The sequence below is a fragment of the Rhipicephalus microplus genome, chromosome 1, assembly GCF_043290135.1.
Source record: "Rhipicephalus microplus isolate Deutch F79 chromosome 1, USDA_Rmic, whole genome shotgun sequence".
Lineage (NCBI taxonomy): Eukaryota > Metazoa > Arthropoda > Arachnida > Ixodida > Ixodidae > Rhipicephalus > Rhipicephalus microplus.
Genome location: NC_134700.1, coordinates 6,336,208 through 6,362,500, shown reverse-complemented (window position 1 = coordinate 6,362,500; position 26,293 = coordinate 6,336,208). Strand labels below are relative to the sequence as shown.

Here is a 26,293-nt window from a genome sequence, read left to right as displayed (position 1 = left end):
AAAGATATCCGTTCCTTTTAATTTGCTAACCTTGCTTAAGATCTCGGATTTGGTTCGAAAATCGAGTAGCTTGATAATTACTGGCCTTGGACTGTCGCTTCTGCGTGTTCCGAGGCGATGACAGCGTTCGATGTTGTCACATTCAATATCAAGCTTCGTTGATATAAGGTTCACGACCGACGGCAGTAGCTGCTCGGGTTTCTCATCATGTGGTTCCAGCAATCCATGTATTATAAGGTTATTTCGTCGTGATCGATTTTCCAAGTCGTCGTTTTTGCGATGAAGTGTGTGCGCTGCTTTAGTTAGATCATTCACTTTAATCTCCATTTCCGGCACACATTTCACAAGATCGTTATTATCAGTGACACTAGTCTCCAACTTTGTTAGATGGGCTTCGAACGCTGCAACCCTTGTGGTGAGTGCTAATATATCTTCGCTAATACGTGTTTGCCCAGCTAGCAATTCTAATAACATTTGTTCAGTTTTGGATGCGGGGCCGGGATTGGTCTCGACGTCACCAGACAAAAGTAACAGAAATCTCAAGACAATTTTTACACTAGTGACAACACTCAAAAGCCATGCGCAGGTAGGGTCCGGCAGAAGCAGCAAAAAACGGTTGTCACTTCTATGGCATTTATACCGGTACGGATTCCCTACCTGCAAAATGAAGCAGAAGACACTGTAGCGACTGCATATCATGCCGCTGCCGTCCCACGCCGTGTGCAATTTGGCCAGCTGATCATGGACCAGCCGACGGGCGAGCACCACGTGGCAGCGGGCACGTCCCAGAGAGTCGATGATTTGGCGCACGTGCTGTTATTGAAGGCTTCGTCATGCCGTTTGAAGGGCGCGTTGCAAAGGTGGCTTTTGGGAGGGGCATGCAAGTGGAGATAGTGGTTTCCCAGACTGGCGGCAATCTGCAAAATGAAGCAGAAGACACTGTAGCGACTGCACATCATGCCGCTGCCGGACCCACTGTAGGGGAGCGTCGGCGACGATGCTTTTATGTCCGTTTGCCTCCAGGTAGGTGTCGCTGCCGTCCCACGCCGTGTGCAATTTGGCCAGCTGATCATGGACCAGCCGACGGGCGAGCACCACGTGGCAGCGGGCACGTCCCAGAGAGTCGATGATTTGGCGCACGTGCTGTTATTGAAGGCTTTGTCATGCCGTTTGAAGGGCGCGTTGCAAAGGTGGCTTTTGGGAGGGGCATGCAAGTGGAGATAGTGGTTTCCCAGACTGGCGGCAATCTGCAAAATGAAGCAGAAGACACTGTAGCGACTGCACATCATGCCGCTGCCGGACCCTTGTTCTTATATATTCAATAGCTTCGTCCCCTTCTAGCCTAGCATCTTGGGCTGTAGTTATAAACCTCTGCTCTAGATTTGTTTCATTTCTTAGGAAGTTTAGATGGTTCCAAAATTTCGCAGCTGCCTTTCTGTCCTTTTTATGTACTTCTGCCAGCCACTGAGCACCCTTTCTTCTAATCTTTCATTGATCAGGAGGGATGCTTCCTTTCTAGAGCTTAGAAATATTTCCCATTTTCTGTCAACATCATCTGTTGGTTCACCGCGTTGCTTAGCACGTCTGTATTCCCAAGAGGCTTCCCGACGTTTTTCTATGGCTCTCTTAACTTCCTCATCCCACCAACTCTTGGGCTTGTGTCTTCTTTTCCGGGGTGACTTGTCACGTGCCTTAGCAAGCTCTAGCCCAAAGAGTCTAATTAAATTTGTGTATGTCCACAATGTTTTATTATCGTCAGTGATTACTTTCTCAATTTATTTAGTAGCCATTTCTATTTGCCTTTCTGAATGAAAATTTTCCTGTAGTAGCTCATCTTGTCTCCTTCCCCCTTTCCCTACTCTTCGAAAACTTAGCTTGATACGTTTGTGATCACTACCCATACTTCTGAAGCTACATTCATCTACGTATGTTAATTCCCCTGAGCTTATCATACATCCTATGTGACATCAATGCGTAATCTATTGTTGACTGCAGCCTTCCTACCTTCCATGTTATTTGCCCTTCGCACTTCTTGGTACTGTTGCAAATGATTAAATCATGCCTTTCACACATATCCATGATCATTTTGCCTGTTGAGTCAGTATACCCATCTATATCTTTTATGTGCGCATTCATATCTCCTAGTATAATTATCTCGCACTCTCCTCCTAACTCCTGAATGTCCCTTGATATACACTCTACCATTGCCTGGTTTTCCTCTCTGGCCTTAGCTCCCGTCCACAAGTACGCGAAACCAAGGAGAGTCATTTGCCCTGCCACTTTCCCTTTTAGCCATAAATGTTCCTTGCATCCCTGCTTGACTCTTTGCCAACGTATGCTCTTATGTATAAACGAACCAATTCCACCCCTCTTTTTGCTGCCTTCTGTTCTATTGCAATATTCCCATACGTAGTCTGGATTGCAGGGTGGTTGCTCCAGGCCCCGAAGATGTGTCTCCACAACCTCATATACCATCAGCTCCTCCTGCCTCAATTGCTCGTCTATTTCTTCCCACTTTAACCTATTCCTGCCACCCTGCATGTTAATATAGCCTAGGTCTGACTTAGCTCGGCCCTTGTGCTTACGTGGATTTCTTTTCTCACGGACTTCGTGTGGCTTGAATATTTGTGCCCCTTTAGGTCCGTCTTTGGCTACACTGTTGGCCTCAGGGCTCTGGGTCCACTAAAAATGCTATGGCTTGGCGACCCATTCTGTTACCGACCCTCCTGCCCGCCGCCCCACTGTAGTGAATGCCATCCTGTGCAAAGGGGCGAGCGCCGGCCTCTTGCACGTCTTGGTTAAGTTACATTACGCTGTACCCGAGTTGCCGGCTCAAACCCTTGATCACACAATTGGCCTCCACTACTTTCCTTTCAATCCCTCGAGGCTGCCCCCAGACCTCTGGGACTGTGCATATGGTCACATGCACACTCCCAGAGGCTTTTCGGAGCTTACGCATCCCATCCTCTAGCTTTCTCTGAAGGTTTCGATCCCTGCCCTTCAACACATCATTGAGCCCAGCATAAATAATGACTAGATTTTCACCCTCCATGCTGTTTTCTACAACCTCCTGAGCTTTGGCCAGTGCATCCACCATGCTCTTCCCTGACTGTGCCTCCACCCTGACTCTCCCATCTTCCTTCACTGTCTTGAAGACGCCATCCCTAACCCTGGCCATGTTAGAGTCCCCCACCACTAGGACCCTTCTACGCTCCAATCGCTGGCTTCCTGTTTGTGATGGCACCCCTGCTTGCTTCACCTGTTTCTCTGCCGTCTGTCCTGTGTTTCTGCCCTGCTTGAAGACTGCTGCGCCACCGAGCTGTATGTTCTCGGAGCCTCCGTGCTGTGGCCAGACACTGCGGCCCCCTGACCTCCCTTCTCGCCTGTTCCTTCCCGCCTGTCGCCTTCTCCGCTTCCCACGCCTTCCGTCTCACACCGCTCGGGGCCGGGGCAAAGCGCCATTAGTTCCTTTACCCGCTGCTCTAGCTCGGTCCGCCCTTCCCGTTCTTTTCGAAGGTCGCCCTTCATTTGCTCTAATAGGCTGGCGGTAGCCTCCTTCCGCTCACTCGACGCTCCGAGCTCTTTGTGGAGTTTTATCCTCTGCTCCCGTTCCGCCCTAAGCTCCCCCTAGAGCCCCTTGACGCTAGCCTCCATGCGCTGCACGGCCGCCTTCAGTGCCTCGCACAGGCTGCACACGAAGCTCGCCTTCTGCGCGTCGGCCAAACTCATGAATGCTGTCTCATCTAAGTAGCACCAGCGCTTGCATTCTTCGCACTCACCAGCTCACTCTCGCTCGTACTTTTCCTAGCCTCCTTAGCCATCGCCCGCCCGGCCATCGAACCGAGTGCCCGACAGGCCTACGTTCAACCCTAATCCCGCTATCCAGCCGCCTCCGTTAACTCTCCTACCTCAACAACTGTTTGAAGCTGCCGCCTACACCGCACACATACGTGTTCAATTTCGCTAGTAGCCTCTCACTAGGTCCCCTTTGTGTTCGGCTCTTGCTCTTTAACAACTAACCGGGCGCCCCGACCTTCTTCAAAACAGCCGCCTAGCCCGTTCACGTGGTCAACGTCGCTACAACGTTGCTCGTGTCCCACACCTACAGTACTCGCAACGCTAATTATTGATTAGGAGCGAAAAAAATAATAATATTGTTGCGCGCTGATTCTGCACCAACTTTGCGCGCTGATTCTGCACCAACTGTCCTTGCACAACCTTGCACGACCTTGAATTTGCCGAACAGGTGGAGCGCGCGAAAAGACATCCGCACAGCTCGGAAGTAGGGCGAGAAGGTGACAGGTAGGGTCCACTGTCCAGACAAGTAGGGTGAGGAGTGCATTGGTGGATGAATGGATGCGGCTTTACCCTTTAGATCAGGCGGCGGCTAGCGCCACCTAGCCGTAATACTTAGTGTTAACCATCAGATTTATCTTTTTTTTTTTTCCTTTAAATAGTGAGGTTGAGGATTCGTATTTTGCAGTGAAGGGTTTATTTTCACTCGCGTCTTGACTTTAGCCACCAATCGGAAGTCTATTTTGCCCTCCCGGTCCCTAAACCCCAGTGCTTTGAAAAACTCCGCGCCGTCATCCTGAACTATAGGGTGAAGCCCTTTACAGAACATTATTAAGTGTTCGGCAGTTTCTTCTTCCTCTCCACACGCACTGCATACTGTGTCTACCCCTTCGTATTTGGCCCGATATGTCTTGGTTCGCAGTACTCCCGTCCTGGCCTCAAACAGTAGAGAACTACCCCGAGTATTATTATAGATCCTTTCCTTGGCAATTTCCTGCTTAAATGTTCGATAGATCTCTATAGAGCGGACTTCTTAATCATGCCCATTCTCCACATGTCAGTCTCCGTTTCCTTCACTTTCTTCTTAACCGATAGTTCTTTTTGGTTTGGCCACCTGCTGTTTTCTAAGTATTTACCAGTCAATTTCCTGGTTGCAGCCTTTCTTTATCTGTTTTAATAGCTTTTCAGCTATAGATGCCAGTAGGATAGCTGGGTACCCAGCAATAAAAAGCCTTTCAGCTTGAGCTGCAAAGCTGCGCTGCATGACATGATTTTCTAAGAGGATTGAAAAGACAAAGATTTGTGATGCTTCGCTTAACTAACTTGGAATGGGAAGAGTCATAGGGTAAAAGAGGTTTTCCAGTGCTAGGTTCAAATAGCCAGCACATATGGTCAGGTGAAAGAATTAAATTCAAATCTAAAAAGCGTAAGCAGTTGTCACTGGCATCTCATGAGTCAATAAAAGCGGTTTAAAACATTCTTTAAAAGTCATTACAATACCGTCGGTTAGGTGCTGGCCGGCAGCGTCGCTGCAGTCGATGAAAATTAAAAAGTCGTCTACGTAACGACATATTTTGGTGACAATATTTTAGTCAAGCATGCTCATCAGCAAACGGTCATGATATGCGAAGTATATGTCACTAAGGATCGGGGCGAGGCATGACCCGATGCAGACACCACTATTCTGTATGTATCTACGATCATTAAAAGATACAAAAGTCGACTTAATATAAAAATACAGAAGCTCTAAGAGGTTACTGTTATGGACACCCGTGAGATTCTGAAAGGCTACAGCACCAAATGAGAACTGGAAAACCTATTTTACCCTATGACTCTTCCCATTCCAAGTTAGTTAAGCGAAGCATCACAAATCTTTGTCTCATCAATCCTTTTAGGAAATCATGTCATGCAGCGCAGCTTTGCAGCTCAAGCTGGAAAGCTTTTGATTGCTGGGTACCCAGCTATCCTACTGGCATCCATAGCTGAAAAGCTATTAAAACAGATAGAGAAAGGCTGCAACTCCGAGGCTCAGCCGGAATCTAACGACCAAAAAAGACCCGTAGTTTTACCCTACGTGCATGACATTTCCCAATGGCTAAACAAGATAGGGGAGAAATGCAGCGTCAAAGTGGTGTTTTCAGCGCCGGATAAATTACAGCGGCTTTGCAAAGCAGTCAATCCTCTCAAATCACGTACCACTGGTTGCTCAACCAAGCACAAAACTCGGTTTGTGCCGTGTGTAGTGGGGGTTGTTTACGCGATTCCACTCTCATATGGTAAGTGGTATTTCGACCAAACTGGGCGCTGCCTTGATGAAAGGCTAAAAGAGCACCATTATAATGTTCACAAAGCAATCCAGGGCCACATTGGAATTCACTGCCGTGATTGTGGATGTTCCCCCATGTTTGATCAATGTGAAGTGGTTAAAAAGCACCCGTCACAATTAACTCGTGAAATTATAGAAGCGCATTGTATAGCAAGAGCTGGCATCACGTGTATTAGCGCCCCTTCTTTGGTTTTATCTGAACATGAAGTGGCCTTCCTTAATCAGGATAACCGCCTATGAATCTGTGGTATGTGACGGTGCGATGTTGTGTGTAATCTTGTCGTTGCGTTAGGGTGGTTTTGTATGTTTGCGCTGATCTACATATTTGATGCAGTTTGACATTAAAGCTCAGTTGGAAGTTAGCGCTCTGTCCTTTTGTGTCGGTCTGCTGGGCCATTTTTTCTTCCCCGTAATGCGCTATACCAGTTCAAGATGTCGATAGGCTGCTACTGACGTCGAGTCAGCTGGAGCAAAAACTATCACAAAAAGTTGATTACGCAGCACATGTTTATGAAAAACTATTTGCTAAAAGAACAAAATGTTTTTTATGTGTAGCGGTACACGAACATGTAGTATTTGATCATTTTAAAATAAAACTTGGCCCCGACGAAGGCGCCTCTACAAGAAAGTGCAATAGCGCGAGTGGTGTGAGAGGTTAGTAGATCCACTCTGGGTGTTTGAAACAGAAACGCGCCACGGTTGATTTTTTCGCCCCCTACAGGTGAGCACTTGAACTTAGGAAGCGCTGACAGTCGACGCACCGCTAGAGACTAAAGCGCCTAGGGATGTTCGCGCAATTTGGGTGCCTAGGCAGCACGCAGTCATGAAAAAAGCACCTAGAGCGCGGCCACTCGTATTAGTTCGCGTCATGACTCGCCGTGGCGCTGCAGTCACTGTCTGCATCTTTTCGTCATATCCCAGACCATCGAAATTTCGGCAGCACAGGGCAGACCAACATGGCTACTGTTTCTGGGCATAAAGGGTGCCTATGACAACGTGGACAAGAGATTGCTGTGGCATATACTGGAAGAGGAGGGGATTGGGTCGGAATTTGTAGGGCTGCTAAGGGCAATATATGAGGATAACAGGGCACACATTACATGGGAAGGACGTACATACACAGAGCCCGTGTTCATTCGAAGAGGTTTAAAACAGGGGTGCCCTCTTTCGCCATTGCTGTTCACACTGTACATTAGAGGAATGGAAAGACTACTAGAGGAGAGTGGATTGGGCTTTGATTTGTCACACCGAAGCAATGGAGTGTTAGTGGAGCAACGGATTCCGGGATTGATGTACGCAGACGATATAGTGCTGCTGGCGGATAAAGCGGAAGAACTTCAAAAACTGGCTGACATTTGTGGTGATGAGGCAACGTACCTAGGCCTACATTTTAACCCACAGAAATCTGGAGTCATGGTGTTCAACGAGGAAGCTCATGTAGCACCAATAAGGATACAACAGGAAGCCATACCATTAGTAAATAAGTACAAATACTTGGGGATCTGGCTTAATGAAGGAAAAGGCTACCTGAATGCTCATGAAGAACACCTCAAACTGAAAGGGAGACGAAATGCAGCAGTAATGAAACATAGAGCACTTTGAGGATACAATAAGTACGAGGTAGTACGAGGCATCTGGAAAGGGGTAATGGTGCCGGCGCTCACGTTCGCTAATGCCGTATTATGCTTAAAGTCAGATATCCTGTCGGGGCTGGAGGTTAACCAAAAGGCAGTCGGCAGGCTAGCTCTGGGAGCTCACAGTAAGACTACAAACGAGGCTGTACAAGGCGATATGGGTTGGGCTTCATTTGAGGCGAGGGAAGCACAAAGTAAAATACGGTTTGAGGAGCGACTTAGACATTTAGATGAGAAGAACTGGGCAGCCAGAGTGCACAGGTACCTGTACCTGAAAAGTGTGGACACCCAATGGCGGAAGAGGACGCGAAAGCTGGCGACTAAATATAACTTGACCGCGGAAAATAAACAAAGGGGGCCAGTTAAAAAGCAAGTGAGGGAAACAGAGACGCTCATGTGGAGGGAGAGGATGGAAAAGAAGGGATCGCTGGGAATCTACAAGGCAAGCAAACAAGAGATCCGGAAAGAGAACTTTTATGACAACAATAAAGGTAGTGCGTTGCTCTTTGAGGCGCGGGCTGGCTGCTTGAGAACTCTAACTTACAGGAGCAAATATTCGTCACAGGATGAGACATGTGTTGGATGTGGCATAAATAAAGAAACAATCGACCACATAGTCATGGAATGCCAAAAGATTCAGCCGGATAGAAATGGGGGGAAAGTCACACTCCCTGAGGCGCTGGGCTTCGCGGTGGACGGAAGCATTAACTGGTCAGCAGTAGGTATTACTAAGCAGCGGCTAGAGTATTGGTGGAGGAAAAGCAGAGAAGTTGATAAAATAACATCCCAGCCAAGAGTAGCGGCTGGGCAAAATTAAAAAGACATCCGAGTTGAGGGACAAAATTTAAACTCGAACTATTAAGGTAGGCTAGATGGCGCATGCTGTCACCCCGATTCAAAAGAGAGGTCTTTAATCATCATCATCATCAGCATAAGGTCCCTAGATGATCTAGAACCTTATGTTTGCACCTCTCTGTTTATTTCCACCACCTCAAATCCTTTCTCTCGATTCATCCGCCATATTTCTTGGTTTGCGTTGACAACCGCTCTTTGCAGGTTGCTATCACGCACCGGTACCTCCGGTATCGTGCATATCACTACCTGTACCTTAGGAGAAGTGGCGCGCATGTCATCGAAGCCTTTAGCCAGTGTGGTTGCTAGTCCTGCTGTATCTTCATTTAAGACATCGTTTAAGCCGCCTGAAATTATCACGAGGTTTCGTCTATCAGCTGTAGTTTTGAGTTTTGCGCTCGCTTGCCTCATGATTGCTTTAAGCTTGCATCCTGGGAACGTCCCTACAGCAACCCTCTTGTCACCTCTTACCCTCTCTTTTATGGCTTCTGTGCATCGTTTTAAATTCGAGTTCCCGGCGATTATCACATGCTGTGACTTTTCAGCTGGAGCGACCTGCACCTGGAGGCTACTTGCACATGTGACGCCGGCTACTTTGTCCCCTCCCAGCCCCACCACTACCTCGCTGAAGCTGGGCTTTGCGACAATTGAACCGGCTGAACCTGTTTTTTCCAAACTTGCTTGCTCTTCCTTCTCCACCGTTCTGGTTGCCGGTTCCCTACTGTTTTCTCCGCAGGCCGCTTCTTTGTTCAGCTTCGCTAGTGCTTCCTCGGCGGATTTCAGTCTTTCTTCCATTGCCCTCGTTTTCTCTTGCTCTATCGCCAACGCAGTCTCGAGCTCGGCTATTCTCATCAGCAGTTCACTCTGGGCAACCATCATTTTCTCCATTTTTTCCTCAACCTCACATTGCCTACAATTCGCGTCAGCCTCTTCTACGCTTGGGTCCACTTACAAACCTACTCCACATCCTGAACACTTTACCATAGAGAAATAAAGGTTAAGAGTGGACACTCCCGTAGACCCCAGCGGCCCAATCGACCCTAGCACACCTAGTGGTTGGTGAGAGCAGGTGGCGTGCGCTTTCTGTTTCGGTTTCACTGGCGCAAATTTTGAATTACTTTGCATAACCGACATTTGGCTATGACGAAAGTTCATGATTTCAGTCCACTATTCATCGCCCAAATGGATAGTTTTTGTAGGTCGTTTTGATTTAGCGATTCCCTGTTTTGTTTTGTTCAGTGGTTCGTGCGAATCGGTCGTGACGTAATTTTTATTTCGATTAAGTTATAATAAAAAGAGATGCAGGTAATGATAATTCACTACGGTTTTATTCATTGCTCTTGTGTTTTTCTTTTGGAACGAGTGATCAATGTATATATCAGTCAAAAAGACAGAGTATCCGTAATGTTTTATTCAAAGGCAAGGTAGAGTCTGAGAATATAAAAAGCACAATATGACAAAGGTAGACAACAAATGCATCTCGCCTTACAAATAAATTGTAACAAATACAGAGAGAACACAGACAACGCACGCATCGCTAGAGTTGGCAGAAGCCGAGAAGCTGGTGAAGTATGACACACCGGGCCAGTGGGTAAGTAAGGATCTATGGCAAAAACACAGCGCACAATGCTGATGAAGAAGAAAGAAGTGACATATACACAGCAATGAAGTCGCGAATCACGCCTGGGGTTAACCGAAATAATGCATAGAAAAAAAGAGCGCACAGAAACCACACGACACAATATAGCAGAAAGGCAAAGGTGCAGTGTGCTGGCTGCACTTAAGAACAGCTAGCCCAAAATGAAAAAAAAAGCAGACTTGATGCCTGCTTGTCCTCAGAAAGGTAGGGGTTTGCAGCTAGCTCACTACGTGAAAGACAAACCTTATGCTACAACACTGGCAGGTCTTGTGGCTCTTCTTATGCGTCGCCTTCATCAAATACTTAAGATCCCAAGTGATTTGCGTCTGGGTGTTGCTGTGACGCTTGCGAGCTAAAATAGATTGTAGTCATCACTTATCCAGAATTGTGGACCTTAATTGGTGCTACGAGAGCGGTATTACAGGGCTAATAAATAGCAGAAGGAAACCACTTTGGCTCATTATTTTTCGCAAAGGCTCTACATCGTACGTTATCACTCAAAAGCTATATAAAAATAAAATGGCAGCGTCCGCAGCCCCATCAAACGCTACAAGTTTGAGTATTCTTTTGAAAATTTTGATGGGCGAGATGAGGAGGTTGATGAGAAGCTAAAATACGAAAAGTGTGATAACGTGAACCGTGCCCACTTCATACTGTGTTCCTTACCCGCTCGAAGACAATTCAACAAGCGGTTTTGTTATCGATATATTACTTGAGCTGGAGAGATAAAGCATACACAGTGACCAAGCGAGCCACAGTAAAGTGTACAGTTCGCCCGCATTTGCTACAAAAATACAGACAGGATACCCAACATTCTTTTTAAGGTTATGCAAATCACTTCGAGCGAATACACAGTGTCCATACTCCTCATAGCGGGTAACCTAAACAATGTATGCAACGAAGGAATGGCTAGTCCAGTTGAGCTGAATATAAGCATATAAGACCATAATCAAGTCTGCTGTAACGAAGTAATAACATAACAAAGCTATTGCAGGATTCGGCTCAACTCGAATACTTTAGTGCAAACCCGCCACTAATTGCTAACCTTTGAACTTGTCAAGCTGTATGCCTGAGATTGAAGACTGGAACCTAACCCTATCCAAGTTTCGGTTGACAAAACGCACATGCCAACATAAACGAACCCGGCAAAACATTTTCAGAAACTTCGCGCGACACCCAGCAGAGCAGAAATGAAAATCGCCAACACTTGACAGATGGTGATACAAAACATCGCACACTTTCAGGTGATGTGCAGTGGCCTCAATTATGGCAAGAAAGTGAGATTCAAGTTGTTGTACGTATGCAAAAGCTGCTTCTGATGGCACAGTGAGATTCCCAATAAGTTTGCTGGGGACGTGGTATGCTTTGAGCATTGTGAAATACTGGTGGGTACCCTTAAGCGTCTCACTGTCGTCTTTCAGTAACTGTGGGCAACTGCAATTGTCACATGCATTCCGAAGGAAGTGTTTGATGAGAAAACCAGCTACATAATATGCAGCGGAGTCATCGATAATATGGGAGTGAACGTTTGTCGCAAGTTCAGAGAGATCGTCTAGAGCGGAAAAGTCGTCAGGCTGTGGCTGTGCACACTCCTCATTATCCACAAGAGACGCACTGGTGAGGGAGAATGGCGAGAGCTGCTCCTGGAGGAGGTTACATTCATCATCCTCGACATTTCCGTATTCTGACAGCTTGAAGAGTTTTCTTATGCAGATGTGCTTCAGGCCACAAATAAATTGTGCTACATTGGGGTTGGTGTTGCAACCCTGTTTTTGCCTAATGTGGCCAAATATGTTCTCCAGAGGATCCTGTTGAAGCCTGCGTGTTAACAGGTATTCAAAATTGTAATTTTTGGAGAGGTCGTCCCATAGTTGACAAATTGCCTGAATTGTAATTTGCCAACCTACGATGGTTTGTTGTTGACGTCTGCCAACAAACTGCCATGATGCAATCCAGGGAAGCTGGCTTCGGAGGAAGTCAATCAGCTCTGAATCATTTTTCATGATTGCATGTCGCAGCTTTTGCGAAGTTCTTCTTTTACTCGAGCTGTTCAAGGCATCGAAAATCCTGTCCATACGATCACAAAATTGAGCTGTAGTGATGGCCGAGGCAGGCAGCACCTTCGCATACACCAATGTCGTGATAGCAATCGAAACTGATGCACTGAGGACCTGAGTTGCTCTGCTGACCTTCATATTAGAAAAAGGTTTCTGATGAACGTGCCGTTCAGTCAACTTTGGAGCCAATCGCAACCGCAACTCATGTGAGGATTGGTAAAGGCTTACAATGTGCGACCAGTTAACGATGTCATCCCCAATGTATAACTTGTGTGCTTGGACATTATTGCGCATTGTTTTAATTAAATGCAGAACATCAAAAATGTAATATACCCGCTCACCATTAACTTCAAAAAAAGGCTTTGCTACAGTCACTCTTAGTTGGTTAGCGAGACTTACATTTGAACTGCCCTGGTCACAAATGACTGCTTTCACTGCAATATTAATGCTCCTAAGCTCCAAAATGAGTGACACCAGCAAGTTATGCATAACAGATGATGGTGTTGATGTTTGCCCTATAGTAAAAGCAACCGGTTGAACCCACTTTCTCGAAACGCCAACAAGAAGAAAAACCAGTGCTCCATCAGCGATGGTTGAAGTGCGATGAGTGCCATCATCTGTAAAACCCTGGACAACGTCTCTTGGAGCATCATAGTACAAATTCTTTTTGAGTGCTATTTCGTCGAAAACTAAAGCGCACACTCGGTCTCGTTCATTCCAAGCTTGAGTATTTGTTGCAATGGAAGAAAGGATTCCTGGAATTATGCCTGGAGTCATCTTTACATTAGCTAGCCACCTTCTTAATGAACGCCGGGAGGGCAAAGAAAAATATGGAGCCAGGAATCGGTATGCTCACGGACCTCGGAAGTTTAAGTGATGAGCAAATTTCTTGAACCACACGGGAAACCGCTTGCCCTTGCGTTTGGGCCTCAAGCGAACATGTGCAGAAAGAAGTTTAAAAACCTCCTCGGTGATGTGCGGTCGGATAACTTCAAGGGCCTTTGAAGTCGATGACGGTGCTTGGTGAGGCTGTCTCCGCAGTCTTTTGATAGTTTTCCGCTGTGCTGCTACTTTGGCTTGCAGATGTTTAATGGTTTGCTTGTACTTCATTGATGGAAACATTGTCGCTGGCACACAGGAACGCACTGCAATAAACAAAAAATGGATGTAAAAGCGAAGAACAACTAATCCCATACGAGCACTTTCCTCGCTCTTTCAGACCCAAGGTGCACAACTTTCTGTGGTGCAAAGTTTTCGATTCCACTACCTAAAAACAAACCATTCACAATGTTGACAATGCACAAAAAAAAATAAAAATCACTGAGAGCCCACCCTTACATTTTGTAAGTGCACACGTAGTGTCCTTTTGAGGATAGTTTCCTCAGAATGTCCTAAACATAAAATAGCACATTAAAAACAGCTGCAATAAAAGCATAGTCACAATTTTCTCTAGGGCACTCAGGCGTGGAGCTGTTGGCGGAGACGTCTTCTGGAGGGTTTTGTGAAGCTTGTTCAGTGCCTCGGACAGTGCTGTCAGAACAATCTTGCGAGCGGCCTGCGGAAGTCTCTATATCAATCCACTCTGGTGTTGAAGTGAACATGCAACTTACCGGTCACACAAGTTCCTTTTGTGACAGCTGAATGACTAGTTAAGGTTTTCTCCGGCAAGACGAAGTCAGCGGAAATTCTTTCACCAGCTACAAGGGAGCTGCCACCTGCAGAGGTTTGGTCAACAGTCAATTTCGGTAAAAAAAAGAAATCGCGACACTGAACGCACCCTGTTCATCGGGGCACCTCAATGTGTGGGAGCCGCTTTTTGAAGCCTCTACCGCAGGTCCTGAAGAAATGAAATTACGACAATGTATCAGTAAGAGGCTTAAAATAACACAAACTGAAGCTCATCCGCACCTTGCAGTGCAGCTTCTGCAGCCATGTCACAGTCACTACTTGAAGCGACGCTCAGAGAACCTGCATATATGTGCAGTTGGTACAAGTTACAAAGCTTGTAGCATGGGGAAACTTAAACAGCTCTTTCAAACGCATAAGTTGGTCGAACGTGGAAGAGAAGGCACCAACTAGGAAACAAGTAATTTGTGATTTTTGGAATTATCAACAGTGGCAGCTTTCACTGATGAAAGGTATACGTACATGTGCACTCGGGCTTGAAGATAACGTGAAATAGCCCTTTAAAGTCTTTTAAAACAAGTTGCGCAGGTCAAGAGCATCAAAAAACGACAGAAATGTAAAGCTGCTGTTAGGAAGGTAATAGCCCACAATTCACAAAATTTAAGACTTTCCAAGTGTTACTTTTATAGTGAGGCTTCTCCATCGGCTACAAAGATCTTCACGCTTAACTGTCGCCACTGATTCAATACAAGTGGCTGCTATTGCACATATTTGAGTGCACTTACATGGTGCAGCTGGTTGCACACTGGGAACAGCCATTCTTGTAAGCCTTGTGTGCCCAGGGTCCATGAAACTTTGAGCAGTAAAATGGTCGCTACAAACCCTGTACGTTGCGTACAATAGGCTGGCCGGCTTACTAAGGAGATCATCGCGTCCAGCATACTGCATCCATGCTTTCATCCTGCATTGGCAATGAACTATCAGCTGAAAGGGGAAGTGCTTGAACAGTGATTTTTTATTGTTACCCTCACTGAGCAAGTACGAACAGTAAGCCTAAAGACATGCAAACCATACAAAAGCTTTAACACACCTGCCGTCCCGTGGTATGCGGAAAAAACTCGTCCCAGGCTTCTTGTGGGTTCTGCCATTGTTGAAGCACCACGATACACAGCAGTAGCTGCCGTAGCTTGGACCGCCGGACGGCATGGCGTCAGCGCGGTCTGAAAATGTTAGTAAGTGGATGCTTCGCTGTCAAATTACGACAAAGATATGTGCACGTCATAAGTGTACCAACAAACCCCTCTGAATGATTAGCTAATTGATGCACAATACAAAACCAGTGATACATCTCTGACCCATAAAACTCTGACTTTCAAAGATATACGTCAAGACCACGTACAAAGATCTTCAGAAGTTTCCAGGCCGCTATCCCTTGTAATGCAATGGTATCGCGGCCTGGGAACTTTAGAACATCTTCGTACGTACGCAGTACCAGCAGTACCTTGGGAAGAAAAATCGCAGTTGAAATTTATGCGGTAAAATTATACTGGAAACGTCAAAAAAATTTGTGAGCAGCTTGCACTAGTGGCACAAGGCTAGCGAAAAAACGAAGATGATGGCCACTTGGCTAGTCCAGATTTGCCTCCGGCACACCAAGAATTATTCGTGTTCCGAGCCTTCGGGAAACGCGTCGTGAAGCATGCGAGGCCCAGCGAATGCTTCTCAATATTTTGCACCGAGCCTATGACCTAGCTGCCCAGCTACGCTCAGCGCACAGACGCTCGCGTCCGTGGCAGACGCAGCACGCGTCGCCTCGGCTTGACGCCGTGCCGCCTTTGCTATACTGCATACGTTGCACAATGTTCCCGTCTAGCCGCCGCATAGAGCCACAAACTTTCTTTTTAGCGAACCTCCCAGTCCTTACAAGCTTCAGAAAAAGGTTACAACTGCGTGAATGAGACGCCACGTAAGAAACAAACTCGCACACTCGAAGCGCAACGGGCAAGGTTCCATTTGGCGTTGCATAAGTCTGTTGCCAGACTTTAGGGTGGTCGTTGCCAGACTGCCGTTAAATTTGGCAGAAAACTTTTCTCCTGTAGTTGTGGCTTTTTCGTAAGAGTTTGGTGCTATCCGCGGTGCACTTCTTGGCTTCCAGGCGTACATAGCTGTAGCATATCCGACGTACTCCGATTAACCAGCCTTGGAACGCTTATTCATCACATGTATATACGAGTCCGAACGATGTGTCTTGTGCTGACACAGCTAGGGGAAGCGTAGCATCCCCCGTCGTAGCGCGCGGTCGGTCGACGCGACACGATCAGCTGAGAGAGAAAAAAAAAGAAAAGTAAAGGGGAAGGGGGGCAGCGCATCCCCTCCTGCGACTCTAATCAGTTTTCCCCGTAATCCCTAATACTGAGACGCGATATCGTAATCGCACAGCTGCGCACACAGCAAGAGAACGCGCCTCGACTTCTGTAATGGGAGGTTCATTCCGTTAATTAAAACGGCCTCTTAATTGCGCAGCAGCGCCGCGCTCGACTTCTGCTAGGCTCGGTTCCTTCTGTTAATTAAAATGGAATTGAAACGGCCTCTTAATTGCACGGCAGCGCCGCGCTCGACTTCTGCTAGGCTCGGTTCCTTCCGTTAATTAAAACGGAATTGAAACGGCCTCTTAATTGCACGGCAGCGCCGCGCTCGACTTCTGCTAGGCGCGGTACATTCCGGTAATTAAAACGGAATTGAAACGGCCTCTTAATTGCACAGCAGCGCCGCGCTCGACTTCTGCTAGGCGCGGTACATTCCGGTAATTAAAACGGCCAGCGTCGCTCATGCACTCGCGAAATTCACCGCGGATAGCACCAAACTCTTACGGAGAAGCCACAACTACAGAAGAAAAGTTTTCAGCCAAGAAATGCACCGCGGATAGCACCAAACTCTTGCGGAAAAGCCACAACTAAAAAAAACATTTTCTGCCAAATTTAGCGGCAATCTGGCAACAACCACCCTTCCAGTCTGGCAACCACTTATGCAACGCCAAATGGAACCTTGCCGCGCAACGTGTGTGTGCATCTTTCTATGTTTGTTGCATGGTGTCTTATTCGCGCAAGTGTAACCGTTTTCTGAAAAAATGACCCAACAAGACCAACAACATGTCATTCAACAAGCTTCGCTTGAAAACGTGCCTCACCTGTTATCTCACGCACGAAAACGCCGACGCAGCCGACGTTGACGAAAGCGATGAAAGCTTCTCGCTATTAGTCATGCATGGGCTTGTCACTGGGTAGATGGTGTTTATGACAGTACGGCTGAAGAAAAATAATAGCGTAAGGTGTGTTGAACAAATTGTTTTTATGTATAAAAAACATACCAAATTTGGGCGTATAATTATTATTTTGTAAAAACAATTCTGTTGCATTGATTATAACTGTTTTTTTTTGCGCTTGTGCCCTCTGACGTTTGGTGAGAGCACTAGTTTGTTACGTAGTCGTGACGCACTTCCTAAGGCCAATATTCGCGGAGTGTCCGCCCTTGTCTTTTTCTTTCTCTATGACTTTAGAGTCTTTTAAAAAATGTCTTTCAGACACCAATTGTCCCTATAGTCGATAATTACTAAACTCAAGCCCTGCACTAAGAAAAAAAAAAGAAAGTCTAAGCTCTACTACAAAAATTTGCGTGTCCAATGTACGCGCACCTCCCCCACGGGGTGGCAAAAGAAAAACAAAACAACAAAAAATTCAGACACACACACACACCCGCGCTTACTAATATATACCTGGTGACTGGCCCCCGAAAAAGCCGTACCATGAAAATAAGTGCTACGAAGATTTCAACCGCTGCCTTATAATTATAAAGACAAGCTCAAAACATGCAAAAATACTTATCTGCGCAGTCGATCCGGAGCGCTCAAAAAACCGCACGTTTTCGCACGTTTTCGTCATAATGGGTGGATGGATGGATATGGCTGTACCCTTTAAATTGGGCGGTGGCTAGCGTCACCAAGCCGTAACACCTAATGAACCAAAAACTATATTTATTTTTTTTCCTTAAAAAGTGAGTTTGAGGATTCGTACTTTGCAGTGAAGAGTTTAATTTTCACTCGTGTCTTGACTTTAGCCACCAATCAGATAACCTCCTTCTGGTGAAGTCTACCCGCTTAAAGTTTATTTTGCCCTCCCGGTCCCTAAACCCCAGTGCTTTGAAAAACTCTGCGCCATCATCCTGAACTATAGGGTGAAGCCCTTTACAGAACATTATTAAGTGTTCGGCAGTTTCTTCTTCCTCTCCACACGCACTGCATACTGTGTCTACCCCTTCGTATTTGGCCCGATATGTCTTGGTTCGCAGTACTCCCGTCCTGGCCTCAAACAGTAGAGAACTACCCCGAGTATTATCATAGATCCTTTCCTTGGCAATTTCCTGCTTAAAAGTTCGATAGATCTCTAGTGCGGACTTCTTAATCATGCCCATGCTCCACATGTCAGTCTCCGTTTCCTTCACTTTCTTCTTAACCGATAGTTCTTTTTGGTTTGGCCACCTGCTGTTTTCTAAGTATTTACCAGTCAACTTCCTGGTTCGCTTCCTCCATTTTGTATCGACATTCTTCATGTACAAGTAGCTGAAAACCTTCCTAGTCCAACGCTCTTCCCCCATTTCTCTCAATCGTTTCTGAAATTTTATCTTGCTGCTAGCTTCCCTGCCCTCAAATGATGTCCATCCCATATCACCTTGTACTCCCTGATTTGGTGTATTCCCGTGAGCTCCTAAAGCAAGCCTACCTATTCCACGTTGCTTAATTTCTAATCTTGCTTGAACTTCTGATCTCATGCACAATAATAATCGATGGTGAAGTTCCCAATGGATGGAAACTTAGCAGGATGAGCATGATCTATAAAGGAAAGGGGGAAAAAGCTGACATAAACAACTACCGTCCTATAACAGTGACATCAGTGGTCTACAGGCTGGCGATGCAAATTATAAAGGAAAGACTGCAGGCGTGGATAGAGGATGAGGGGGTGCTGGGGGAACTGCAGAATGGGTTTCGGAAACACAGGAGGTTGGAAGACAATCTGATCTCAGTCGCGAGTCTCAGTCGCGAGCGCCACCGCGCGGCGCTGGCTCAAAACTTAAGGCAGGCCAACTCCGCTGGGAGCGCGAGCCATTCCCCAGGCATTGTTTAGAGGAGGGGTAGGTGTTCTGTGGCCAAACTGGTAGGCGTTCTGTGGCCAAGCTTTGCGGGGCGTATAATTCGGTCCGTCGCGATCAGCAGCTGATGAGGGCACGGTGCGTTCGAAAGCACCGTTGGTCTCTTCGTTTTGGCTGCACCGGCTGAACCAGTTCAAAGGGTGCAGCACCTTCGTCCTCGTTTTGCCGGAGCAGAGCGCGCCCTCTGTCGCACCCTCTGCACTGGCTCCCTCGTTTTGTCTAGGTGTAAGCCTAGTTCCTGACGAGTTCTGTACCGGCGTGCACGCACTCCAAAGCAGGTGCAGAGTAGTGCAGCATGGCGGGCGTCCCCCCAAGGCCAGAGCAGACGACGTTGCAAATAGTTGTTCAGGGCGTTCAAAAGGAAGTTAAGGCACTTCACAATCCCGACGGGTCATTTATGACGGACGCCAACGGTTACGTCTATGAGGCATCAGGTAAGTCAGGCTGCATGCATTGCCAAAAAACGTGGTTAGCGGCCAGGAGTCGTAGTCGGTCAGCAAACAGCCTCGTAGCATTGCTTATGCTATGTCGGTATTTTTAATCTTGGTTTTCGCCCTTGCAGACGGCAAGCGCGTTACGTTGCGGTTCATGGCAGGGAATCGTGAAAATGACCCCCCTCCGGCACAACCGCCGACGCCTTCTCCTGCCTGCGACGGCGACGTTGACAGCGATGGGGCTTTAGCCGCATTTCCAGCAGCAGCCGCGTCGGCTGAAGATGTGGAAGAGCTTTGGAGCGCCCGAAAAACAAGGTTCTTCATCGCCAAATACTCGGAAATGAAGGACTTGGTGGGAAAAACCAGGGCACTTCGGTATGTCATCCTATGTCCAAAATTATTTGCAGCTTTTTATTATTCCGTTTCACTCTAGGCAAGCACCAACAAGATAAGGGCGCATGAAGTTCACAATGGCGATGGTTATTGTTGCCTACATTTTACTGCCAGCAATTTACATTTTACTGCCCCCCCCCACTGAAAAAAAATTTTGGCTATGCGCCTGACTGTGACATATACGTTTACATATACACACAAACAGTATGTATAGTCACGCACATATATACACAACGAAGGCATTCGTAATGTTTCATTAAGTCAAGTGATCTTCAAAAACAGCGACGGTGCTTTTGTGTTGGGCATTGCACAACCGCTGTCTTGCCGAAAAGGTGCAGCACCTCCAAGCTCAAGCCATGTTGCAAGTGTAGTGCTGCCTTGAGAATTTGCACTAGAGGGAATTGCATGTTGTTATTCTGAGGCACATCTCTAGCAAGTCTCGCCCTGCAGTCCTTGTGTCTTCACTGTCTGTCCGCATTTCTCTCGCACTGCCACTTTTCAAGATGGTGCAGCTCATTGTTAAAAGAGATATGCTTCTTGACACGTGCTACCCTATCTTTGAACCTAGACTGCGCCGTCGTGTCAGCAAACAAGGTTGCGCAGCTGCATGTTTTACAATGCAAAGACAGGTTAGAATATGGCTGTCTCCTTAGTGAAGCTTTATGATCCAAAAGAGTGATTTACACAATGTTCAACTTCTCCAACATAATGCTTCCCGCACAAAAAGAACGTTCGCAGTTATCAGAAGTGTGTGAATAGTGAATTTCGGAACCTAATCAAGTAAGAGTCAAATAGTAATGGCACCAAATAGAATACAAATAGTAATTGAATACTGTTTGAATAGTAAGTAGACCATTTTCAAAACAGCCTTAGAACAGAACATTTTATTTGAAACAAATAGTCACAAACTTTCGACAAAGGCCATTACAGTCAGTTTGAATCTACTCAAAATACCACAATTACGAAAACTAAGGTAATCTCGTATGCAGCAGGAACTAGAATATTCGTAACATTTTGTAATTGTAGGTTCAACTACGGCATTGACTAGCGTTATCAACGTGAGACTTTGTCACCTCACTTTAAATAAAATTGGGACACAAAAACAAAACAATTTACAACCAAACATTGCAGATACAACTAAATATGTAACGGAGCAGATCAACCCGTCATCACAACATGGCCTGCGCACTAAAAGCGGATAACAATGGGCGTTGAAATTTACATCTGCAAGAACAATTTACGCAAACGCAAAACTTGTATCTGTTGCTAGTCGTGAAGCTGCAAGCACTCGTAGTTCCCACCTTTGGTTATTACAAGACGAAGACAGGAGCTGATAAATGCGATACAGCTAAAGTGCAGTAAAAATTGAGCAAGAATGGAGCTTTCAGAAGCGCATTCATTCGACAATCAATATAGTGTAGGTAGTCTTGCAAAAGCTTGGGCTGCGTACAGGTCACATTAGGGATTGAAAGAATGACTTGTAGCTGTTTCGTTGTTTTGGGGTTCTCCCGCCAGTGCCGATTATTAAAAGAATATTTGTTACTTAGAATATGTGCAATTCGATTCGACTTAGGAACCGAATACAGTGCTGTTTGATTCATTATCCAAAATTTTCGAATAATCGAACATCCCTAGCAATTATCCCTGAAAGCTACACATATGAAGTACTAAGGAAAGGTTCATGTGCTACTGCAAGACTTGGGTCACGTTACGTCGCTTCCTTCTTTCCTACTAACTGTGCTTTGCTTTTTTGTTTAGCACAAGAAGGCTTCTGTGGAAGAAGTTGGCTGAGGCCATCAATACGGAGTTCTTGTGCAACGTGACTGCCACACAAGTGGAAAACAAATGGAAGTCGCTGGACAGAGCATATAAAAAGTCAAAAAAAGACAACAATTCTTCAGGTCACCACCGTGTGAACTGTGAATATGAAGAGTAAGTTACGATTGTGTCTTCATATCTTCAGTGATTCTCATAGTGTCTATTACAGAGAGCTGGCAGAAGTCTTGGAAAAAGAACATAGTGTAAATCCAAGGCTGCTCTTGGAGCCTGGAAAAACAATCCTGCCTAGTGCAAGTCCAGAGTAAGTAAAAATTACTTAATTTGTGCTGTAGCCTGGAAATGACATGGCACCTGTACAATTACTTTCAACAGCACCAGCATCACTGAAGCACCTCAAGATGCAGCAGTCCCAGTCGAGTGCAACACAGCATCCAAAGTTCGGAGCAGCACAACGCCAAAAAGGAAGCGCCAGAGTAGGTCCCAAGTCACGCCGCTCTTGGAGGCATTAGAAAAAATGCAAGCTTCGAGAGCTAAGCAAGAGGAGGCAGCAGTGAAACAACTGGAGGAAAGAAAAAAATGGGAAGAGGCAAAGGCAAAGCGGCATGATGAGCGCATGCAGCGATTCGATCGGTTGATCGACGTACTCTCAAATAAGGACGGGTTATAATATGGGCAATAAACTTTTATAACACTAGCAGTGTCTACTCCATCTAATTTGTTAAAAAAAAACATTGCTTCTAGACGCGGCACCCCACTTCGCAAAACATTTGCACACTGAATAAATCGCGAAGCAAAGATGAACTTCTAGCACTGTTCCTTTGCAATGAACTCTCGCAGAGACTGACTGTAGCCTGGCAGACTGCAATCAAAATCTCCTTCACTTTCATCATTGCCCACATCTTCTTCTTGGGGAAGCGTTGCAAGTTCCTCAAGGAAGTCCCTTTCATCGTTGCACATGTTGTGTAGCACACACGCAGCCATAACTATATAGCAGCACTGTTGCACACTTTTTGCATCAACAAGGTAGAGCCTCCTAAAACGCTGTTTAAGCAGGCCGAAGGTGTTCTCAATAAGCACTCGTTGTTGACTGTGTCGTTTATTGAAGCTCTTTTTCCACGTAGGAAAAGAACTTCCATTGTCCTTGAATGGGGTCATGAGCCATGGCATCAGTGGATATGCACTGTCACCCAGTATATAATTGTCTTCACATTCCTGAATTGCGCGTGCAAAGAAGGGGCTCTCCCTCAGGACACGGGCGTCGTGAACCGAACCTGGAAACCCAATAAACACGTTCAGCAACTTGTTCCTGTCGTCGCAGATTCCTTGCAGGATTATCGAAGGCCACTTTTTCCGGTTGAAGTAAGACTGCGTAGATTCGCTTGGAGTGAGTATCCCGATGTGTGATCCATCGATACAGCCGATGGTGTTTCTTGGGCCCTTGCCTTTACTTTTGGCGAGGAAGCCGTTCTTTATGCGGGTCACTTCCGCGCTACTAGGCCAGCAAATTATCTCATCGCTAATAGCGTGTAAGAAGTGAACGACCCGTGTCACACAAACATGAACAGACGACTCGGTAACATCGAATTTGTCGCCTATGGCGTACATAGATATTTGTGAGCCTAGGTACACAAGCGCTATGAGGCATGTTTTTTCGGCACTGATTTGTTGGCGGCCTTGCACTGCCCTTGGGTAGAAGGCTGAAGTCTTGAACTTGGCCCTGAAACTATCAAAAGTCTCCCTGGACAGCCTGAAGAGGCGCTTGAATTCATACTCATGGTACCTGCCGATAATGCTTTCGTACCCGGGTACACGGTTGGCATCGTCGCGCACCAACGCGCACGCGACCAAGATGCACGCATCGTCGTACTCATCGTCGCAGTCACTGCAAACGGCACCGCTGACGGAATCGTCGTCGCTGCTCGAGTCCAGCAATTCCATCGCAGTCACAAGAAGTGCCATCACGGCCGTGTATTGATCGGACAAGGCGGCGGAGGCGGCTATTTTAGGCTTACACTACAAGGTGTTCTCCGGCCTGCACTCACGTCAACTCACGCCTTCGTTTTGGCTGTAGCCGTCGCGCGCTAGTGTCGGCTAGTGCCGAGGCGTGGTTGAGGCTGCACCTGCACTTGCTCGACCGGCGCTGCACGCTCACTGCACCGCTTGGCACCGCTTTTTCTGCACCTGCACTTTTCTGAACTAGTGCAAGCCAAATCGAAGATTCCTCATGTTTCGCATGCGGATCGTTCCCTTTTACACATTTAACAACGTATTGAGATGTCTGAAACTGCGGAACATGAGAACTCGCTACAGGTATCCCATCTCTCTTTCGGTGGATTATCGGAACATCCATAGCGTTTTCTTTTTGTGCAGAGTGGAATCTGCGAAGTCAGCATAACAGAGGTGGAGCGTCGCTGCACGGGTACTGTCATGCCGCTGAAAGATGTTTACATTGCCTATCAGGTGGAATCAGTGTGAGTTGCACCTTTCAAAAGCACTTATGTAATTTCGGGAAATGCGCACACTTGCGTTTCCATCCCACCTAAATTCTAATGGTCTTCTGCCTACCTCACGTACACTGCATATATCAATTGGCTGCCGTGCATCAAGCGGAGGTTAAACTTTCAGCACATTCGGGGGTACAAATGTCACTTTCAGCACATTCGGGGGTACAAAAGCAACCATTGAAGGCCGACTTGGGTGATTTTTTTCCAGCTCAGTGGATCTCAATAAAACTCGCTTGGAGTGTTTTTTCGCACGTTTTCGTCATTTGTGCGAGATGACAGGCTTGGGCGATGTGCAAGTCGCTTCCAGATGATGTGTGTGTGTGTGTGTGTATGTATGTGTGCGTGTGTGTTAGTGTGTGCGTGTGCGTTGAGATCTAACAAACAAAAATGCAAGGAAAGTATAGGGAGAAGTTATTATACCTCCTAATTGTAATGTAAGGAAAAAAAGGTGGATGAAAAGATAACTTGCTGTGGGCAGGAACCGAACTTTTGAATGAGTTCGATTCTCTACCAACTGAACTACCTGCGGCCATTACCCCATCCACTTCATTGGGTATATATGTGAACTAAACGTGGAAGTGTCAGTCTGCGATTCTGGCTGCTCCACCAGCAGCCAGAATCGGCTGCTGGTGGAGCAGAATATTCAGAATCTGCTGAAGGTTGCGCATGCACGAACTTTGCCTTGTGGAAACTCTTTCCATGATGTGTACTGGGTCTATAGTGTGCTAGATAATCTAGTCCACTATAACTGAGTCTATTTGTATACAGTTCACTGTGAAGTGGCGTAGTTTCCTATGAATACACTAGAGGGAACTCTGGCACTCTGGCCATTCAGCCACCATAAGAATGATATGTAGTTCATGGATTTGCCTAGTCTTCATGCTTGCAGGCTTCAAATGCACTTTGGCTTTGTTTATTGTTGTTTTGGTGTGTCTGTGTGTTTTTTCCTAATAAAAGAATAAACTGTTTTGAACTTCATGACCCAATTTGAATCGGGGAGCCGAAAAAGATGCGTAGCTGCTATACCTTTGCTGATTGTTGTCTTGTAACAAAGCAGCTCTAAGCCACGTAATACCGAATCGAGCCACAACTACAAAGATTAGACAAATTTATGTACTGCCCATATTTTCCATGCTCGCTGAAGCACCATGCATTGCAGCTCCCATAGACTTTCACAAAAGTCCCTAAAAAAACTAAAGTAACGCCAACTGCGCCCCATTGCCTCTGCCTCCTATCTCAGCATCCAGCAAGTAACTTCGGACATAGGCTTGCCCTCTATTGGTGCACAGGAAAGGATAAGCCAGTGTTGTCGTAGAAGCGAAAGAAAACACATGACCGAGAACAGACAAGATGGCGCTCGCAGTACCAAGCATATAGGAGACGAACAGTCTGTTCACTGACACGAATGCTGCTACTTCAGTTATTTCTGGGGACTTTATAGACACTAGCGCCAGAGTTCCCTCTCGTGTATTCATGGGAAACTCTATGTATATGGTAATCTTCGTTATGGGCTGGAGATGGCTCTTACTTGGCTCGTGTTAAATGTTTTCATCGATCCTGTTGACGCTACATTAGATGCTGTTACCTACAAACTTATATGTTCTTCCCATAATGATATAAAATCGTTTGAGTTTGCTAACTTCTTAGAGTAGGTGCTTTACCCGATTGCAGCGGCCACAAACTTAAGCTGCCTGGCCAGGTGGTAAGATCTGATGGTGGATAGCACAATGATGCAAGTGGGCAACGTAAACAAGCACATTGAACAGCAATACAGAATTTGGGTTGGCCTCCAAAGGCATCGAAATCACAATGCTGCTTCAGTTGCTCCAAACTGCTTGAAAACAGAAATGCCACTACATGCTGCCCTAAAACTGCAATTTTTGTTAGTAACTGGTCTGAAAAGGCGCTTGAAAACTAAAAACAGTGCATTTCATCATGGTGGGTGCAGGGTTTGCCGTCAAGAGAGGAGGAGGGTGCAACTTTATTGATGCTTTGGAAGGTGGAGGATAGGCTCAGAGAAAAGGAAGACAGTGGGTTCTCTGGCCACTGTAG

The 26,293-nt window shown here is 46.3% G+C and overlaps 3 protein-coding genes across 12 annotated transcripts in view; 2 read left to right on the top strand and 1 right to left on the bottom strand.

Moving 5' to 3' along the window:
• Positions 1 to 9,913: 9,913 nt before the first annotated feature.
• Positions 9,914 to 18,052, bottom strand: LOC142767460 (uncharacterized). 3 transcript variants are annotated; one of them, XM_075869168.1, is made up of 8 exons: positions 17,117 to 18,050; positions 15,020 to 15,149; positions 14,715 to 14,890; positions 14,212 to 14,271; positions 14,081 to 14,140; positions 13,914 to 14,018; positions 13,745 to 13,858; positions 9,914 to 13,448 (listed from the first exon to the last, which is right to left on the bottom strand). In XM_075869168.1, the coding sequence occupies exons 2-8, from the start codon at positions 15,133 to 15,135 to the stop codon at positions 13,156 to 13,158; spliced, it is 924 nt and encodes a 307-aa protein (XP_075725283.1). In that variant the 5' UTR covers positions 15,136 to 15,149; positions 17,117 to 18,050; the 3' UTR covers positions 9,914 to 13,155. The 3 variants fall into 3 exon arrangements, with proteins under 3 accessions (XP_075725283.1, XP_075725290.1, XP_075725295.1); XM_075869175.1 differs by lacking the exon at positions 13,745 to 13,858; XM_075869180.1 differs by having other exon boundaries at positions 13,316 to 13,858; positions 17,117 to 18,052.
• Positions 18,053 to 19,122: 1,070 nt separating this feature from the next.
• The window catches only part of LOC142767442 (sorting nexin-4-like), a 284,030-nt gene continuing 276,859 nt past the window's right edge, over positions 19,123 to 26,293 (top strand). For 3 of the 6 annotated variants that reach the window (XM_075869125.1, XM_075869139.1, XM_075869130.1), the window contains exons 1-2: positions 23,872 to 24,047; positions 24,108 to 24,208. In XM_075869125.1, the coding sequence (XP_075725240.1) occupies positions 24,012 to 24,047; positions 24,108 to 24,208 (137 nt within the window). In that variant the 5' untranslated portion in view covers positions 23,872 to 24,011. Of the gene's footprint in view, positions 19,229 to 23,871; positions 24,048 to 24,107; positions 24,209 to 26,293 lie in introns of those variants that run through there. The other 3 variants (XM_075869115.1, XM_075869111.1, XM_075869122.1) reach the window with 3 other exon arrangements.
• Positions 19,222 to 22,431, top strand: LOC142767466 (uncharacterized). 3 transcript variants are annotated; one of them, XR_012884901.1, is made up of 4 exons: positions 19,222 to 19,565; positions 19,694 to 21,890; positions 21,946 to 22,038; positions 22,110 to 22,431. XR_012884901.1 is itself a non-coding variant. In XM_075869187.1 (2 exons), exons 1-2 carry the CDS (start codon positions 19,427 to 19,429, stop codon positions 19,996 to 19,998), a joined length of 444 nt encoding a protein of 147 aa, XP_075725302.1. In that variant the 5' UTR covers positions 19,222 to 19,426; the 3' UTR covers positions 19,999 to 22,431. The 3 variants fall into 3 exon arrangements, 1 of the variants encoding a protein (XP_075725302.1); XR_012884900.1 differs by having other exon boundaries at positions 21,946 to 22,431; XM_075869187.1 differs by having other exon boundaries at positions 19,694 to 22,431.